This window comes from Lampetra fluviatilis, chromosome 15, assembly GCF_964198595.1.
Source record: "Lampetra fluviatilis chromosome 15, kcLamFluv1.1, whole genome shotgun sequence".
Classification (NCBI taxonomy): Eukaryota; Metazoa; Chordata; class Hyperoartia; order Petromyzontiformes; family Petromyzontidae; genus Lampetra; species Lampetra fluviatilis.
In genome coordinates this window covers 9,922,392-9,942,493 of record NC_136289.1, presented here as the reverse complement: position 1 = coordinate 9,942,493, position 20,102 = coordinate 9,922,392, and the positions used below count along the sequence as shown (strand labels likewise).

General features: G+C 48.7%; 1 protein-coding gene across 5 annotated transcripts in view; it reads right to left on the bottom strand.

Annotated features, from left to right (window-relative positions):
* The window catches only part of LOC144936200 (arf-GAP with Rho-GAP domain, ANK repeat and PH domain-containing protein 1-like), a 74,524-nt gene that overhangs the window by 44,222 nt on the left and 10,200 nt on the right, over positions 1–20,102 (bottom strand). For 3 of the 5 annotated variants that reach the window (XM_078863176.1, XM_078863177.1, XM_078863180.1), the window contains exons 1-4: positions 9,507–10,543; positions 5,728–6,085; positions 3,424–3,497; positions 177–244 (exon numbers count right to left, since the gene is read on the bottom strand). In XM_078863176.1, the coding sequence (XP_078719302.1) occupies positions 177–244; positions 3,424–3,497; positions 5,728–6,085; positions 9,507–10,212 (1,206 nt within the window). In that variant the 5' untranslated portion in view covers positions 10,213–10,543. Of the gene's footprint in view, positions 1–176; positions 245–3,423; positions 3,498–5,727; positions 6,086–9,506; positions 10,544–11,319; positions 11,426–20,102 lie in introns of those variants that run through there. The other 2 variants (XM_078863179.1, XM_078863178.1) reach the window with 2 other exon arrangements.

Here is a 20,102-nt window from a genome sequence, read left to right as displayed (position 1 = left end):
ACCTGCTATATATATTTTTTTACCTTTCGTAGCCCACGCAGTGCTATTGACATCACGTGCTCAGCTTCGCGTCGTTGGCTCCTGTGCACGCGTTGCCAATGCAGCGGCGGCAGCAGCAGCAGCAGCATCATCACCGCACGAACGTACCCGCCGCGTCTGCGTTCCCGTTCACGTACCTTCGCGGGCCGCTTCTCCACGTACTCCACTTCTTCGTACGTGTTGCCATCGTCCTCCATCCTTCGCGCTGCGCGAACGCAAACAGCAGCAGTGACGACGGCGGAGAAAATTACACAACACCGGCCGCGAACGGCACGTCGCGGAGCATTGCCGCCGTTGAATTCTTTTACCCCCAACCCCACACCCCCCACACGCACCCCGCTCCGTTGTTTGCCTTTAGAGACTGAAGAAATAGCATAGTTCATGCAAAAACAAGGAAGCACGGCCCACGACTTCCTCTACACCCAAGGTACACACCGCTTCCTGAGCGCCCCCCCCCGCACGGGGAAAAAACGGTGGCGCGTGATGCGCGGATTAACCTCGGCGGCCCCCGTGACGCCGCCGCTGCCGCACCCCGACCCCCCCCCAGTTATCTCTCCCCCGAGCGCGCAACGATCGGCAAGGGTGAAAGGGCCAGGCGGGTCGTGCAGAAAAAATCGCGATCGTCCGGTCATCCTCGCTCTCGGTGCCACCGCACCGCGTTTAACCGCGTCGTTTACGCACGACTGCCGGGATCTGCTGCCACAGCGGTTGTGACTTCCGATCCAGAGGGCCTACCGGGCTGATTTTATTTCACGGTGTGGCGGTTGAAACAATAGATCGATTTTTGTTTGTTTGTTAGTTTGTTTAACACTCTCTGCCTCTGTCCACCGCAGTTAAGACGATCGGCAGGTGCTGCTGTTCGGTGGGTGGGGATGAAGTGTGGGTCCTTCCCGCCTCTTTCATGATGTACCGGCCAACGTGGAAGAGGAGGGTGAAATACCCTCCCGAGCTTCCAACTAATGGAGGCCCCTTCCGCTAGCAGTGGCGTGAGTTAGAAAATTGCAAGGCTGCAACTTTTACACATCACAGCACAATGCCTTTTCGTTTCATGTGGCCCGTTTATTTTTCCTGGAAGCGAAGGGTTCTCATTAAAGCCGCGGACCTTCATGGAAACGATAAGAGAGGGTTTCCCCAAACATTGACCATTGCAACCCACCGCCACGGCCAAAACCTTTCCCGACCTCACCAACCTTCTCTGTACAAATGGCAATTAAGTCGTCGCACACTTTACGTGCCTGATAATTGCTAAATGTACCGTGTGATGCCGAGATCGACGATTACGATTGTTCTATTGGCGCGGAGTCACGAGGCAGAGCATCCATTTTTATTCGGCCCTTCGCGTTAGAGAACGAGCCATGCAAGCGAACATCGCAGAACTACAACAGAGATCCCGTCACATGACCTCTCCGTTGCCCCCTGCTAAAATCGCAGCCACGCAGCATGCTCCAGTGCCTGTTTAATGCACGGCGGTCGCCCCATCCAAGCACTAACTAGGCTCAAACCCGAATGAGCTTCTGAGGTGTGTCAAGATTGGGCGACATGATCACAGGCATGTTCCCGTGATTTCACAACATTTTCCAAGAACGCCATTGTGTATTGCCATGCGTTACAATCAGCATGTCCAATACCACAGCATTTTGTGAGCATTTCCCCATGTTCAAGACAGGTGAACAACTTACTGGTGCATATTCTTAGGTTTTTTCGGTAAAGTCACGTAGGTAAAAAATTTAAATTTAAATTAATAAAAGTAAAAAAACAATAAGCTTGTGTTGCCTCCGAAACCTCGTGATTTTTTATTTTTATTTTATTTTACTTTTATTAATTTAAATTTTTTACCTACGTGACTTTACCGAAAAAACCTAAGAATATGAATCATTGCAGTCACGAAAGCTTCAAATCTAGAATGTACTGGTGCCCCATTGGAACCTCCTTGAGCCTTTTGGCGTCATCTGGTCCAACACCATGTGAGACTAGGCTCTAAGAAAATCTGTCTCGGGTGTGGACCAATCAATTTCAAGGACAGTGCATACATTATCAGAGTTGTGTTTTTTGTTTGCATTCCGACTGCAGGTATTGTGGTCAATGCAAACATGACTCCTTGTAAAAAAGGTGCCAGCTTTGTTGCCAGATAAAAGGGTAAAAAAACAACTATCATATTTTGCTACTGGCAAATGAGGTTCCATTGGTGGACCCAAAGGTTGTTTTTGATTATAAAAATGTTCTAGACTTGTTCTAAACTTCAAGCTTGGCTTTGAATTGTTAGTTTGTGATATGTTCAATAGGAGGGGTTTGAGCACTGTATGCACCAGAGGTGTGGACTCGAGTCATGCGACTTGGACTCGAGTCAGACTCGAGTCATGATTTTGATGACTTCAGACTCGACTTGGACTTGCCTCATCTTTGACTCGACTTGACTCAGGACTCGAGAGCAAAGACTTGAGACTTACTTGTGACTTGCATAACAATGACTCTGTCCCACCTCTGGTATGCACTGTAAAGGATGATGTACTGCAGTTTATACTTGCAATTCTCTAACCCTAATAGTGTTTATTCTATAACGATGCCCATGCACCCACAGTATGACTACTTGCAATGCTATTGAGAATAGAACACATGTACACTAGTAAGTTGTACAATGGTGACAAGCACAGTACGTATACTGTACACATACATACAGTACAAGTAATGGGTGTAAGATACCGATATAAGTGGATGGTATAGATAGACATACAGCTTAGGATTAAAGTAATATTCGAATAGTGAAGTGTAAAAGTTACTGTCAAAGACAAAGATGGTTTGTCAGTCGTAGAATTGGGTTTAAGAGAAACTGTTATTGATTAGCCGGACTTGTACACCAGTACACGTGGTTAATGGCGACTCGGTTGATGATTGCTGTGTGTGACACACGTGCTGTTGCATCTTACAGATTGACCACAATAAATGTGTTTGCCCTCGATTTGGAGCACCTGCCCACGTCCTTCAATTCGAGTGTGCAACACTTCACTTTCCGATGAGTTTTTTTCCCCCCCTGTTATCGCCCATATCTGAGAAGGTTTTGAAGGTAAAACTCCACAAAACGCTCCAGAATGACAAATTTCCACGCCAAGTCACGTCGGAATCCGGGCCGACCATCCAAGTGCGTTCGTAGTCGTGTCGCAAGATGCGTCGTAAATCGTGTTTTTTGCGTCGTAAATCGATCCATGGTGGCGTTGCATAAACGTCGTGAACGTGGATTATTGTAAATTGGACCGTCGTAAGCCGGAGACCGCCTGGATTTGTATTAACAGAGCCGATTGGTGAATGTGGAGAAGATTGGTGAAACACCAAGAACAACAACAACGTCAAACAATACCGACACAATACGACTGGGTGGCAGCCACTTACAGGAGAGCTCCCCGCGTGGAGCTGGGATGTCCGGTATGTCCTCGTACACGCGGTCGCTCACCATGCCTGATTGCCTGTGGTGGGCATCCAACAAATAAAATATTTAAATATACTTTTTTAAAAACCACGCTTTAATGAAATGTACCGTACTCGTAATGGCAGAACTCCACGACTCCAGGAAGTGGCCCCGCAGCTTGCCATAACGTAAGGAACCGTGGCGATTTACAGCCAACGTGAGTTGAGCGTGGACAATTAGGCCCGTAAAAAGATTGTTAAAATTTATTTTATTTTAATGATAGAATATAGTATTGTCATCAGTATGACACACCTATACGAAGTTTGCAGTCGATACGACATTGGGAAGACGGTTGAAATAGAGTTACAAGATTTGAGGATACGACAACAGACAGAGTGAGTTAAATAAAAGCGTGTAAAATGTTTAAAAATCTCTATTCTTATTTTTTTTATGATAGAATATAGTCTTGTCATCAGTATGACATAAGTATACCAAGTTTGCAGTCGATAAGACATTGGGAAGACGGTTGAAATAGAGTTACAAGATTTGAGGATACGACAACAGAGAGAGTGAGTTAAATAAAAGCGTGTAAAATGTAAAAAAAACATATATTAATTTTTTTTTTATGATAGAATGTAGTCTTGTCATCAGTATGACATAAGTATACCAAGTTTGCAGTCGATGGCACATTGGGAAGTGGGTAAAAATTTAGTTACAAGATTTTGTAAGGATACGACAACAGACGGAGTGAGTTAAATGAAAAGCTAACTCAACCAACCAAACCAACTAAACCAACCAAACCAACCAACCCCAACCCAACCAGCCAACCACCACGGCGCTTGTGCAAGGCTCAGTGAGCTTTGAGGCCACGTGGCAACTGCACCCACGCCACGTGCGGGGATCGTCGGCCACATTGCCGTCGGGCTCCCCAGGAATCTGCTCCCAATCGGGGAATGCGGTGGCAGTGGCGACGGTCCGCAATTGCCCACGACTAAATCTGCCCTGAATGCGGCGGATATTGTCAGATCTCCGAAGCTAAGGAAAGTCGAGCCTGGCTTAGTACTTGGAGGGGGAGTGCCTCTGAGTACCGATGTTTACGTTAAATTAACGTGTGAAAATATAACTGCTTTTAAATAACTGGCCAAAAATGTTAACATTTCTCAATTAAATCTTGATTTAAAGCTTTCGTGACTGCAGGGATTCATATTCTTGGTTCTTTCGGTAAAGTCACGTAGAAGGGAAATGAAAAAATGATATTAATATAAAACAATAAAAATTCTCACGACGTTTCGACTGCAATATATTAATATTATTTTATTATTTCCCTTCTACGTGGCTTTACCGAAAGAACCAAGAATATTTCTCCATTAAGTTCAACAAATTTTCCTTAAACCAAGTGCACCCTAAATGCCTGAGATCTGATCATATTTCAGAAGCTAAGCAACGTTTGAGCCTGGTTAATATTTGGATGGGTAAACACCAGGGGTGGAGGCTTGGACTGCGAGATGGCCAGATGGCAGTGCAGCAATTTACTGTTAATCCGTTTGCTTAGAGCACTTGCTACGAGGAATATTTGTCTCCTTCCATGTGTGTGTGTGTGTGCAACCTTGCAGACAATCCATGCTGGGTTTAAGCAGGCTGGATTGTGCGAGACACTCACAGATCCTTAAAACGCCTGGACACACAGCTCCATCAGTGGAGCTCCTCCAGCAGGCGATGATACATTTGGCTGGGTCATGTGCCCACGTGCCCATCCACCGCATATGCAAGCAGTTTCTGTTTGGCTGAACAGAGGGGGTTTTAAGTCGGCATGGCGTGGACTATACAGGAGGATGGCCAATGTGGTAAAGAGGGAACTAGAACTGTGTGGATTTGCTGATGCTTGGCACCAGTGGTGTCAAGACCGGCCTCTACGGAGGAAGCTCGTGAATGATGAGACTCAGCAGTTGGAGGCAGTCGCCCCCAGCTACAACGCCAAGGACGACGCTCGCAAGCCCCGAGCTGAACTTTTCGCGTTTAGTCTGTTGTCCTTCCCTCGCACCCCCGATGAGCACGGTCGGCTACGTACGGCGCGAAGGAAGCTCAACATACAGACGCGTGCATGCAGCAAGAACCGGGCAAGAGGATTGCCTGAGGCCAAGCGGCTGGCGTCGCTCGGCAGAGTGTGTGGCCAACAGGATGTGAGCCCTAGCAAAATGACCCGGGATCAATTCTCAGGCCGTTGGGCCCGCCCGGCGGCGGTGGTGGGAGTGCCGGTGTAGGAGAGGCATGCGCCGCGCGGACCGCACCTCCTGATGATTTTCTGCCAAGGGATGGGCAGCGGCCGGCTCTGCAGGGCGTTGCTCTTGGACAGAGTCCCCTTGCTGTGCCGGATGGGGCTGATCGTCTCCTGGGCAGGCGTCTCCTCGGGCTTCTGAAACTCCTCGTAAATGTCGTTGTCCATCATTTCCAATGGGTGGTCCGCTTCCTCCTCGTCCTTCTCCTCCTCGGCGTCAGGCCAGGGCTCGCCGGGGTGCGGATCCGCGGAGGGCAGCTGGGGGTCGGCTTCGTCCGGCGACCACATGGGGATCTTGAATCGCGGCAGGCCCCTGTGCACCCTGCGCGGGCATGGAAGTAGCTTGGAGGGCGTGTCGGGGCTCGCAGAGTCTGCCGTGGGGAGAGACAACGGACTCGTGAACGTCAGTCGGTTAGATGTCAGCGGCGAGGGGGGATGTCTGAACCGGCCCGGTGCCCGCTGCGTTTGTTGGTCATGTTGTCTTTTAGAGCACGATGGATTTGGTGTCTTTTGTTGTTGAATTCGTGCTCGTCCACCACTGCGAGCGCAGCCCCTTATTGACTGAAAGCTTTGCAACACTTTGCCCATGAGCCCAGACCAGGCATTCAATTGTCGGTGCCACCTTGAGGTGGCAAAACTTTCGGAGGTTTCAATAACTCTATGTGGCTAATTACGGTTTATTATGTGATTGACAACTTGAAATTAGTGGGGTTAATGAAATAATTTACTCTTATTAGCCATACAAATACATTGGTACTATTATATTTTGCTCATCCAGCGCTGGTTCAACCCACGAAGGCATGAGAGTGCAATGTATTATTCTATTACAACTTTCCCATTTATTTTTTTCAAAGTATTTCTGAACTTAAATATTTCATTTACCATGTTGGGACCGTGAAGCCATTCAACAATAATTCATTTGTTTCATCATCTCCATACCACTGCGCCTTTTTTTTTACTGGAACCCAAAAAAAAGATGGCACATTCTACGTAATAGGGAACATCAAATCTGTACGTGACTTAGGGGGGAAAAGCCCATCACGAGAGAAAAAAAAGTGCAGGCCGAAGGAAAAAGAAACACGCGTTACGCAAACGGCACGCAAAAAGTGCGTACAAAGCACTCGGCCTTTTTGCATGGAGCAAAAAAAAAACTCCACTACCAGCGTTTTCCGAATAACTGCAATGCCGTCCTTGCAACTAAAAGCACACGCACTTTCATCAATGTACGAAGAATAACAGTATGTTTTTTTTTTACACTTTCGAAAATAGAAAATAGGTGTTAAGATGTTCAAACGCGAAATAGAAACCTTTTGCAAGGAACTACGTCTGCATTCACCACAAGTACGTGTTGTTCATGCACACAGACTTATGGTAAATACAAGTACGTGTGCTTATTGCAAGCTTCATTCCTTGCCAAAGGTATCCATTTGGTGTTTGAACATCTTAAAAATGTTTTATTGGCTGAAAGGGAAACACCGATTCTTATTTTTCATACTTTGATTCTGGCAAAAAAAAAAACCTCCCATAGATACTTTTATCAACATCATCTAAAAACAGAAAAGGGCGGAGCAGCGGTGGTGCCACGAACACGGTGATCTAAGTTCAATGCCTGGCCAAGGCTATCATGATTCTCGAGCCATATCTGTAGTTGTTCTTGGGCCCCACCGCGTCCCACCAACCCACACTGACCAGCGTGGTGGGGAAATACCGTCAAACAACCCCCATGACCGACATGGTGTGTGGAAGCCTTTGCATCTGTGGCAGCAGATGGGCAAAGGGCTGTGTAATATTATTATGATGATGAGTTGACTTTTAAAGTCAAGCCACAGCAGTGTGATTATGGCCATGCAATCCAAACTTTCGACAAAATAATCAACTCATGAAGACTTATACATAGAGACTCGTAGAGATACATAGAGATACATTAAAGTTAAGCCACAGCAGTGTGATTGTGACCACGCAACCCAATCTATGGACCGTATCAGGGACGTGCGGTCAGGGGAGGCAGGGGAGGTAGAGCCTCACCCGTCATACTCCAATGAAAATAGCTGTTATACGAAAAGTAAAAAAAAAGAATACTCAAATCAAATAAATATTAAGATTTCTCCACTGATCTGTGTTATAAATGTCATTTCTGTATAATTCCAATAATTTTTATAGTCAAAATCGCCACATTTGCGGAGCTCCACTGCAAATACAGGAAGAGACGAGAGGTGAGGCAGCAACGAGCTCAGCCTCCCCTCTGATTGCGCAACCCCTCAGTAACTGCATGGAGCGCGCAATAAGCGCGTGCCTGTTACTATCTCTGTGTGTCACCAATGTAATGTTTGTAGACCCCTTCATTTCATATCCTCGCCTTCCATACTCCAGGTAACTTATTTCACGTATGTGTATAAATATATTTAGGCTCGCTGGTCTCGTCATGAAACTGCAATGAAAAAGCACCAGGGGAGGCAGCTATCACATCTGCCTCACTGAGGGGGACGTTTCTAACACGCCCCCCCCTCAGTGAGGACACGCCCCCTCAATGGGACACGCCCCCTCAGTGAGGACACGCCCCCTCAGTGGGGACACGCCCCCTCAGTGAGGACACACCCCCTCGGTGAGGACACGCCCCCTCAGTGGGGACACGCCTCCTCAGTGAGGACACGCCCCCTCAGTGAGGACACGCCCTCTCAGTGGGGACACACCCCCTCAGTGAGGACACTCCTCCTCAGTGAGACCACTCCCCCCTCAGTGAGGCCACGCCCTCCTCATAGTGTGTGAATCTGGCTCTGACACTAGTCAGTGCCTCCCCAGCCATTGACCTCACCGCACGTCACTGGACCGTATAGTAAACCACTGTTGTCTGTGCTCCTTCAACGGAGGGGGAATGGCAAACTCTCTGCTGAAGCCCTCTCGTAGGAGAACTCGACAATTGGCAGGTAGCACCTGAACACGTTGCTGCCGTACGCAAAAATAGAACAGAATACTTAAAAAATTCATCATTTACAGAAAGCGCTTATGCATTTTCAGCAACTGTACAAAAAGAAGAAACACTGTCATGGTATTCATCACAAGTGACCATTACGACGAATTTGACCCCATAATGATCGCGGTTCATCACCCGTGCCTTGGCAGAAGCGGCGATTGATTTCATCCGCGTCCGTCCGAGTCAACTGCATCCCGCACACTACGTCCAGTATTACCTCTCACTATGGCCGTGCCTGCGAGTCAAGTTATAGTCCAACTCTAGTGACCAGTGGCGGCTTCCAATGGAACTGAGGCTCGCTCTGCCCTTGGAGACCCAGAAAATTGCCACGTTATTAAGAGACAGCACACCAGGGAAGGCATGTTGAACGTTTGTTTTTAATTATTCTTCATGATGGGCCCTATTTAATAACCTTGACATTCCTGGATTGTACTGTCCCTCCACCCACTCCATTCATTTGGGAAACTAAACTAAACTATAATAATTTCAGCAGGTAAAACTCAGAAGTGACCTGGCCACAAATGAAATAACTTACGTTGAAATGTATACCAATCAAATCCTCTAAGATACATGTTGATTCTAAATGTGGAGGGGAAAAATCGGAGGCCCCGGAGAAAAATCAATGTGACCACGGGGAGAGAGAGACACGCAAACTCCAAATATACATGCATCAGGGTCTGAATCAAACCCACGACCTCCTGTATACCAAGCGAAGTAGTTAACATCTTGCCACCACGGAAGCTTCTCAATCCACCTCTTGCCGGCAAACTGTAAAACACAAAATCGCGGAATTCAAACCGTGCGGCATGCGCGGCACCCACCTGTCCACACCGCCTTCTGCTCCAGCCTCTCCGCCGGCCGCACGGACCCCTCGGCGGCCCCGCCGCACCCGGGCAGGCCCTCGGGGCCCACCGCGGGCGGCGAGTCGGAGCAAGCGGCCGCCTTCCTCCCCCTCTCCTTCGCCGGCAGCGGCGGCGGCAGCGGCAGCTTCAGGTTCTCGTACTCTGGCGTCCGCGACGGGTCGGCGCTCCTCGCGGAGACCGCCGCGTCGGCGTCTACGTTCTGCTCGGGAGGGTGGTCGCCGCCACCACCTGGCGTCGTCGGCTCGGAGAAAACTCCGCCGCCGCCGCCGCCGCCACCGCCGCCGCCGTCACCAACCCCTTGGGCGTCGTGCGAGAACGTCCGCTTGAGCTGCATCAGGATGCGGCTGCGGTGGCCCGGCAGGGAGATGCCCATGTCGGCGAGGAACTCCTTGGAGAGGCCCCTGCAGTCGCGCAGCGTCGTGTAGCCGCGCGAGGTGAAGGTCGCCTCGTACTGGTCCAGACGCATCATGCGCAGCCACGCGACGACGCCGTCGTCCTCCTCGGAGTCGCACGCCATGGCCGGTGGGACGGGGGGAGGGATTGGTGGGGGGGGGCGCGGAACGTGGGGCGGGGTAGACGAAGAGGGTGAGGGCCGGGCGGTCAGGACCCTGATGTGAGAGAACGCGACAGATGTTACGTTGATAAAGCTAGGGGTGGACTTCATCCAGCAGTGGAGAGATCATGGCTGGTGATGATGATGACGATGATGACGATGACGACACCCCATGCCATCATGCAACTTACTCTTCTTTTCATAGAGACTGACCCAAACTAATGCTCAGGCGTTGTAGGTTTAGGCCACCGTGGAAGCGAATTCACGCAGCGAAGACATCTGCTGCACTGAACATAATGGCAGCGACGGGTGTCTTTACTCGAAGGGGAGTGCTAGCTCTGTTCAGGCTCATCATTCCATAGGCCTAGCGGCGGGGGCAACTAGCACCGGTGAAATGACACGCTGGATAAAACAACGCAAGACTAAATGTGTGTTTTTTAAATATGACCCCCCGTAACGACCACTCCTGTTAACGACTAATCGCTTAGCGACGGGCCTCCATAGAGCCCGATGTAGTGTATAGTGTAGTGGTGTAAAGTGTAGTGTATAGTGGTGTATAGTGTAGTGTATAGTGTAGTAGTGTATAGTGTAGTGTATAGTAGTGTATAGTGTAGTGTATAGTGTAGTAGTGTAGTGTATAGTGTAGTGTATAATAGTATAGTGTATAGTGTAGTGTATAGTAGGATAGTGCCTGCACAGAGCCCACTTTGTTCGCTTAGTGACCATTCCCTTATCAATTACAGGCTGTTGTAGGTGCAGTAAATGTGAATTGATGCATTGATCAACCATCTTTATTTTAATATTACGTGTTTTTAATGTTGTTAGTATCTTTATTTTTAATATCCAATGTTTCAATGTTATAAAGTACGTTTTTTGGTGAAAAGGAGCAACTTTTGATGCTGTGGGAACGAATTTAGCCTTTAACGTGCATTCCCTATACTCGCTTAACAACCAAATCACTTAACGGCCGGTTTTGTGGAACCAATTTACCGTGGTTAAGAGGAGGGGGCGGGTTCTACTTTAATCTATTCTTTGACCGGCAATAACCAAATAGCGACATCGAAGGTCAAGTTTTTCACGAAGGTCACGTCATTGAAGGCCACGTCTTTCGGAAAGTGAAGTATGCGGCGCGTTGCGCCACTGGAGGAAACGAAGCCCGTGAGATGAACAACCGCAGATCTGCTTCTGCAGGTGACCGCGAGACACCACGCGCTTAACCTCACCGCTAGATGGCGCGTCTCTTCGCTCCGCGCGGGGAGGTTGGGCGCATTTCAGTCATTCGAAAAACGTCCGCGCCCTTTTGCTCTTTGGGAGGTGTCGCCAGCTGAAACGTCAAAAGAAAACCAACATTTTGTTGTTGTTGTACGTGAAATGTTGTCGACAACGATGACACACATGCTGCAAACGGAGGGAACACGCCCGTGGGTTCCTCCGTCTCGGAGATGGAGCGATGATGACATTCACAGAGGCTAGATCAGGAGTCGGCAAAACCAAGAATAGCAAAGAAGAGCCATTTCTTTCGAACTCGGTTTAAAAAAAAACAACATTTCAAAAGCCGCAGCAATGCACCGCGGGTGAATCCGAGAACGGTGGTGATCCTTGAGAAATGACGGTCACGAAGCAGTCCCCTGGGCTAGATGAATTGTAATTTTGCAGGACCATGAGAGTTGGTGATAGCATGGGAGAGACCTTCAAGCAGCGGGGCATTGACCATTGGCGGATGGAAACGTGAACCCAGGATCTCAGCAATGCTTGCTCGGTGGACTGACACCGTTATCACTGTGATCCCACTGAGCTACTGAGCCTAGCCCCTAGCCCAGAGCTTCTCTTTACGCTGTTAGTTTTGTCTACGGGGTTAACCCTGCGCGCAACGCAATTCACAACTACACACACACACGCAAACAAGACAAAGATCTCCCACATAGCCTCAACAGGTTGTTGGGGCAAGTGCCGTTTGCCAGCACCACAGAAGGCTGACACGGCGCACACAAGGGTCGTGGTTCAGCCAGCGTCACGCCCGGCCACCTTCGTCTCGCCCACTGCTGATATTGTACACAACGCGCACAGGACCGGTTCTGATCGACGCTCGTCACCGACGTTGGCCGTGATCAGGAAATCGAAGCGGAGTCCACGGGCTCGGAGCGCACTGCGCTAACCGCTGCGCCACCGCTCCACGCCGCCCCCCACGCACTCGCACGCATTGCACACATGGCATGTGCACACACGCCCGCGTACACCAAAACACGCAATGCACACTTGGGTTCCCCTTTACTGTACAGTGCGATGCTTGTGGGTTTCCCCTGTGTTCACAGGACTTCCTACATCTTTAACGCCACTCGTCGTCTGCGCTATCGCTTGAGAAAGCATAGGTCAGAGGGTGTCCGCGCCCTTCACTTCCACGCACAGGCCTGTGGCAAAGCGAGGAACGTCGTGTCTATGTGCAACGGAGTAGGACCATCGCCCGAAACGTCGCCTCGTATACAGGCGGGTCCCCGAATTCTTACGACGCGACGTGTCGTTCCTGGACACCCCATCGTCACGAGTCGGATCGACGTACAATTTTGGCACAGAAAGCAGAAAGAGTATTAAACAATCTTGATTTGTAGCTTTCGTGACTGCAGTAATCCATACTCATTGTTTCTTTCGGTAAAGTAACGTAGGTAGAAAAATTAAATAAAATAAAAATACATCACGACGTTTCGATCGCAACACAAGCGGTCCACTGCTCTACTGCTGGATTATTGTTTCCGCCTGAGGACGACCGCTTGTGTTGCGATCGAAACGTCGTGAAATATTATTTCTTATTTCATTTTATTTTTATACCTACGCGACTTTACCGAAAGAGTAGGAAACACATCGCGAAAAAGAAACACATCGCGTGCCGCGCAGTGTTTATTTTTCTCTCTCATTTAACCGGCCGTGTTTAACAGGGAGGGTTCAATCGGTGCAAAACGTCCACGAAAACGTTCGACAATAACAAAAGCGCCACGTCCCAAAGCAACGTCTGAAACCAGACGCGACTCGCGTTAAAACGCGTTCGGAGTCGCGTCTGGAAGATGCGTCGTAAATAAAGTTTCTGCCTCCTAAATCGATCCATGTCAGCATTACATAAATGTCGTGATTGTTGATAATAAACCTAAGACCGGATTGTATATATATTCATTATTTTAAGGACACCCCCCACACACACACAGCGCTAAGAATGAACGTGTTGAGTGTTTAATTCTAGATTTGAAGCTTTCGTGACTGCAAGGATTCATATTCATAGGTTTTTTCGGTAAAGTCACGTAGGTGAAAAATTTAAATTTAAATTAATAAAAGTAAAATAAAATAAAAATAAAAATAAAAATCACGACGTTTCGGAGGCAACACAAGCTTCCGTCTTCAGGTGGAACCGTCTCAGCACGATAGCTGTATCAATTTAAAATTTTCACCTACGTGACTTTACCGAAAAAACCTAAGAATATGTTGAGTGTTTGTTTTGTTTGGGTTTGGTTTTACAATCAAGGCGTGTTGAGGAGCGCCACGGTGGGTAGCAAACAGAGAACAGAGCCCCCCCTCCCCCCACCGAGAGTTTACTTTGTGTTCGATGCGTCGCAGCATTCGCCCGTTGCCGTCGGACCCAAACGTCCAGAAAACGTCCGACGCCGCAACGAGAAATGCTACAGCGAGCGAGAGGAGCGCTTCTTTCGTTTTCGCCGACGCCGAAAAGATCGGACGACGAACCGTCAAGTCCCCGTCACATGCACTGAGGTGCTCTTTCCCAACAACCACCATCAATGTGCCGACGTGAGATACGCAGCTGATATCATTGACATCAGCGTTTAAAAAAAATATATACGAATGCGGTAGTCAAATTAATAATAACAACGCGGTAAGAGCCCTTCGTTCATCCACTCCCGGATTAAGTCCCCCGCCACACATTCGATGACAAAAAATCATACGGGCAAGAGGTGATTCATCGACACCCTTTCAAAACGCGATATCTCCACCTCGTGAGATTTTCCAGGAGAAATATTTTTTTTGTTTAAATCGAATATAAAAATCCTCCGTCGGATGGGTCCTCCCTCCCGCAGTGCTTCGCACCACCGCGTGCCATCACCACGCCTGCGAGTGCAATCTTAGCGGACCTCGTCAAAGTCCGTCAGCTCACGCGAGTCACAATAATAACTCGTCACACTTTCATATTTAAAGGCAGCCCCCATCCCCCCACCCCCCCCCCCCCCGAGTTACGACCGTTCGACTTACGGACATCCGCACTTGCAAACGAACCGCCGTGAAGGTGTTGTTATCTTTCGGCCATCCGACTTAGCGAGCGTTCGATTGTACTCACGAAGCGAACTGCGGACTAATATTGTTCGGCGGAGCGATCCTCAGCGAGATGTCACGAGTAGAGGCCTCCCGCGTGAAACGCCCGATTAGGATCAGGCAAGGCAGCGTCTGCACCTCAAGGTGACTAAACATTTAAAACAGATTTTTTTTTCCCATTTTCACGTTACTCTATTCAATGTTGTATTTCCTGTACAGTATTTATTACATAATTGCACGCAAACGTGCAATATTTATTTTTATTTATCAGTTGACCATGCATCCCTCTTTTTTAGTTGAACCACAACACATTTTATAACGCCTATTCCCCCACCCTATTTTCTCCTGTCGCCCCCACAAGCCACCGTCACAACTCTTAAACTCCCACCCCGTGCCATGCCGGCCTTTATAGGTGCTCGCTGACAGCACCTGTCCCAAAAGTCTGTTCAGGCTATGGTGGGGGTGGGGGGGTCTTTGTCTTTGTTATTGGAATTGGCAAACACGAAATCTCTTCTAGAGTAGTGGAATTAATTGTCTGTAAGAATGGAAGGGTTATTATGCCTGGATACACTTGGCAACCCACACAATCTCATTGTAGTGCATCTGTTGGTGTCAACTCCGGGTTCAAAGGTAAATGCACGTCAATGTTAGCAAATTAAGCGCGTGAAACGGGTGAGAATTATATTTATTATACGTTCATTGCGTAGCCATCCATATGGAGAGGTTCCAATAACAAAACAACAACTTTTGATCGTGGATTGTAACGCGTACCAACGAAGCTCGCGTGGGTTATTTAAAACGTAATGTGTCCACGTGGGTTATCACGTTTAAACAGTAGACCCCAGAATTGTCACGCAAACCACCCACTAACACACGGCACCTTTTCAATGAAAACGTCGATCAGTTGATGAGTTAATGATGACGTCACCCTGCTGCTGCTCTATTTAAGACCGGGAGCCAGAGCAGAGCCTCACCATTCTGGCGAATTGCCCGATGATGCTGGATGCAATTACCAGCGAAACGTCGTACGACTCAAAAATTGTAAATGTTGTGGTTTCACGCTTCAACACACCGGCGGGCTAAAGCAGTGAACTATTTGTCTTTTGTCAACGTGACACTTTTTTGCTGATTGGCCGTGTCGGGTGGTGGAGGGTTACGACACATTTATAAATAACGCGATCTAACCCAAAAACGTTGATTATGAAAAAAACAACCGAACAGGAAATACACGGCCACTATCAGAGAGTGACCTATTAAACGCACCTGACAATTTCATTCCAGGCCAAAGTCCAACATGCGCAGCCCATTGGGCGCATGTCGCAACTATGAATAATAATTAATTAAGTCTAACATTCAGGCAAAGAAAAACAGGCTGTTAAAACTGATATTCAGATGTTCATGCAGTATGTTTTTATTTTGTTGACGAATTACTGTACTGCCACGTTTGTTCATCGCTCGCTCTGCTGGATGGAGTTATTTTTTTTGGACGGTGCAAATTTGGTGGTTTGGTGTCTGTGAGGTGACAAGGGGCTCCGATGAAAGCCGGTCTTCGACACGGCGGTGTTCAATCGATCGATCGCCAAACTTTGAGCTTTGATGTTGTGGCATGATGGATGTGAGATCAAGCACAGATAATTAAGCTAAAGAGAATGGGGCCAGCAAACAAATTGCACCACGTACTCGTTAAGCAATGAGTGTACCGCTTAAACCATACGAATAATAAAATAACTGAAGAAAAGTGGAACTTAGATGTGCTAGTCTAGAGTGGTGCTGGATTTCAACAGCCCGAGAAACGTGATGTGTTAACCCGTCCAATCAAAGACAAAGATCCCCCGTATAGCCTTAACAGAGTGTTGGAGCAAGTGCTGTCTTCGCGAGAACCTATGAAGGCGGGCATGGTACACGAGCGAGTGGATGGCCAGCACCATGACCGGCCGCCTTTGTCTCTCCAGTGGGGGAGTGTCCAAGTCACACCAGGTACTCATTTGAGGCTGAATAGACCTAGGGGAAGCCTACGACTAGTTGAGATATTCGCCACTGATGTTGATCGTGAATGGGAATCGAACTCGGGTCGCCGGGTTCGTAGAGCAGTCCAATCATACACATACATTACAAAAAGTATTGTTAGCGAGTGCCTGTTAAGGCTGGTACAGCATCTGGTTTGCTGTCTGACCAGCACCACGCCCAGCCACTATTGTCTTATCACTGGCGATTGTTTACACTCCGCACCCCACAAACATTTTGGGCCGAGTCAACCTTGGCAAGATCCTAGCAAGGTTCAGAGACCAACTATCAGCAGAATTTCCGCAAGACCGAGAATCGAACGCGTGCTCATCATCACCATCATCAATGCTCTATCCACTGCTGGATGAAGGCCTCCTCCATGACCCAGCGATGCCACAATCCATGCCTACGTAAGCGCTGATCTTATCGCTCCACCTTAGTCATCTTGGGCGTGTTACCCTCCCTTGATTGCCGGGTCATTGCCAGGCTCATATATCGGCCACCATCCCTTTGGAGTCACGATGCTGTGCACTACCAAAGACAAACCCATGGTGAGTGGCTTTTCATTACAGATCTCCCTGCAATGATTGACATTGTATGTATGTGGAACTTCTTTTGCACCGTACGTAGCCAACCGTGCTAATTGTAGGTGCAGCGGGGGTGGGGTGGGGGCGGGGAGACAACAAACGAAACACAAAAAGCAGTTCTAAAGAAATTAGTTTTCAATCTAGATTTTAAAATGCGCGTTCATATTGCTCCGGCAACAATTTGTAGAGGACGTTTGATTTTGCGTGGCGCTGGAAAGCAAAGCCTGCCAAGATGTTGCGAGCTGCCGTTTGCCAATGTACGAATGTAGCAGTTCCTCTTCCTGCACGCCTCTCGGAATATATGTGCAATGACTCTGTCTGACTTTTCCGGTACTCGCAAACACCAAAAAATTCCACCTGCCGCACAGGATTAAAATTAAACTCACCAGACATTTGTCATTTGCTGAGTTTATTATTGTGGTTATTGAACCAAATGCTGTATGGATTTTTATTCCAATAATGTTTGTTTGGAAAATATTACTTGCCTGGAGAAAAAAAAATCGAATTAGTTTTCCAAAAAACAGTTAAGAGCAGCGTAAAAATGTCCTTTCTATTGTATCGAATATATGTGTTTAAGAAGCAGGAATTTACTTGTTTGTGGAATAAAACTATACGTGACGGAAGCTTCCCAGGTTCTGGAATTGGCCAAACATCTCAATGTAGCAGCACCCTCCTGAAAAAAGTGAATAAACATGAACAAATATCTAATACCAAACCCAAACAACTGAGTGGCAGCCAAAAGAATGAATGCTCCAAAAAGAACGCCTGTCACGGAGATGGATCGATGGTTTGCATGCCGGTGCTGGCTACATACTGCAAAATATTGTTTTTACAAAGTATCTCGAAAGTAATTGTTAATCGATCGATAATATGTTCACTTAAAGTGGACACCTACGGGCTATCTGGCAATACACCGTGAAGTTGATGAAATTAAATCTACCGTCAAAAACAAACACCCACACTCCAAAAGCAGCATTGGCCTTGGGCTTGGCCAGGACGCATCGGGGCTTCAAGCGGTGATGGTCGATCCACGAGACTGCTGTAGCAACGGCTGCAGAGGAGGGAAGATACTCGCCGTGGCTGCGATTCGAACTCAGGTCAACGGGTTCGTCGCCAAGTTCACCAGCCAGGGCACCACCGCTCCCCGCCGAGGATGAATGCAACATCAGCCGTCTACTTCGCGTGCATGGATGTGTCGGACGTTTGGACGGAAAAAGTTTCCCAGCAAGTGAGTGTAGGATGCATGAATATTACAGAGCAGCTCTGATAATATTGGGTAAATTGGGCACTTGAAAATGTATATCTATAATCAGAGAGAGGAGGGAAGACAACAGAGAAAGCACGTCCCCCGTGGAGACGGAGCGGCGGATTGTTCCGTCGCGAGAATGCGAGGGATGGCGAACAGTTTTTTGTTGGGAAATACCTTCATCCAGCAGCGGATTGACCACGGCTGACGATGTTCATCATGGGTGGCTGTGAATGTTTTAAATCAATGATTATCTTGCAATGCCGGCACAGTTTGGGGCCTGGTTATTGCGATCCTCATTGAGCCTCCACCGCACACTCATAAACACACATATACGTAGAATAGGCGACGTTTCATGCAATGTCCCTTTTTCATAGCACAGCATCACCAAATGACGTGTTCCTCAAGCGGGCCTATCCCAAAGCCCAGCGCTTCTCTTCACGCATTCCACTTGCCCGCGGTCACATCCACGAGCTGAGCCTCGGCCCCAACGCAATGCACAACAACGGGAACTTCGTCGAGCAGTGGACCCATCCCGGCCACCGCGGCTGATGACAAAGCGCCCATGCCGTTATCATAGCGCACAGCGGGAGGGCGGGGGGAGTGCGGGCAAGTGAGGCGCCGTGGCACGGCTCGGGTGAAACCTGCAAGCGCTCGATTAAGTAACGCGGCAGAAGCACGTGGTGGGCTTGTGGGGGGGAGGGGTGTTTACTTCTCCCAAATCCAAGGCCATAATTATAAAATATATGGGGGGGACACACATCCCTCCCCCCCAATATTCAAATATGCTCAAAATGTCCCCCCCCCAATATATTGCTATAAAATAGATTGCTGTGAAGATGATTGTGGTTACGGTTGTACTTTATTAATCACTAATCTCTGCCATTACATAAAATGAAACAAGAAGAGGTAAAAAAGAAAAAAACAGAGCAATGTAATACAATACACTATTAGACATTATTGTAAGAAAAAAAAGTCCATCCCATGTGTTAGTGCATTTTTTGATATTTTAGGCAGGAAATTCGTTTTCAAATTTAGATTTTTTTTTCTGGGGGGGGGGGGGGGTGGACCTCAGACCCCCTGGAAGATTTGGTCCCCCCCAATGTTGACTCCATGGCTACGGCCTTGCCCAAATCCATGGGCACAGACAGCGCGCGTGCGGTGCAACGAGCAGTGCCCCACACGACGCGAACAGGAAAGGGGTGGTGGTGGAGGCCCTCCTTCTAGTGGCACGGCTGCTGTAGCTAGATGTGGTCAAGGACAGATAAGCGCGTCAGCAGCAGCAGCGGAGCGCACCGCTGTGACGTCCCCTTCCTATTTTGTGGACATTCTCCCACGTCACCCGGGAGACTCCCTCTGCGTTCGGTTGGATAATCCATGCCCCGGGGGCCTATGAGCTGGCGTGTCGCTGTTTGGCCCTGAAGAAAGGCCAGCAGCGTGGCCTCGTGTCGTTGTTGCTGCTGCTCTGCAGACCCGGAGATGGATGAGCGATGTTCGGTCGCCGCGTGGGTGACATTCGTTGTAACTTCTCGCTCAACGGAGTGGGCCGCGCGAAAGATTGGGTGGGGAGCAGTGGCTGTAGCGGTTAGCGATCATCATCGCCATCGGCCATGATCAATCCACTGCTGGATGAATGCCTCCTTCCTCTGCCCCTTTCCCCTGCCCCCCCCCCCTTCCCCAAGTCGCCACCACCAACCCTGCATAGTCCCGCGTAGCGACTAGTCACCCAGTACCCGCCAGATGGGTCGTCTCATCTCGCCGGCTGCCTGTGCTGGGCTTCCTCTCGGCGCTATGGGCTGTCAATCGGTTCTGCACTTCGCCCATCGGCATTCGTCCCTCCGAGCGACGCGTCCTGC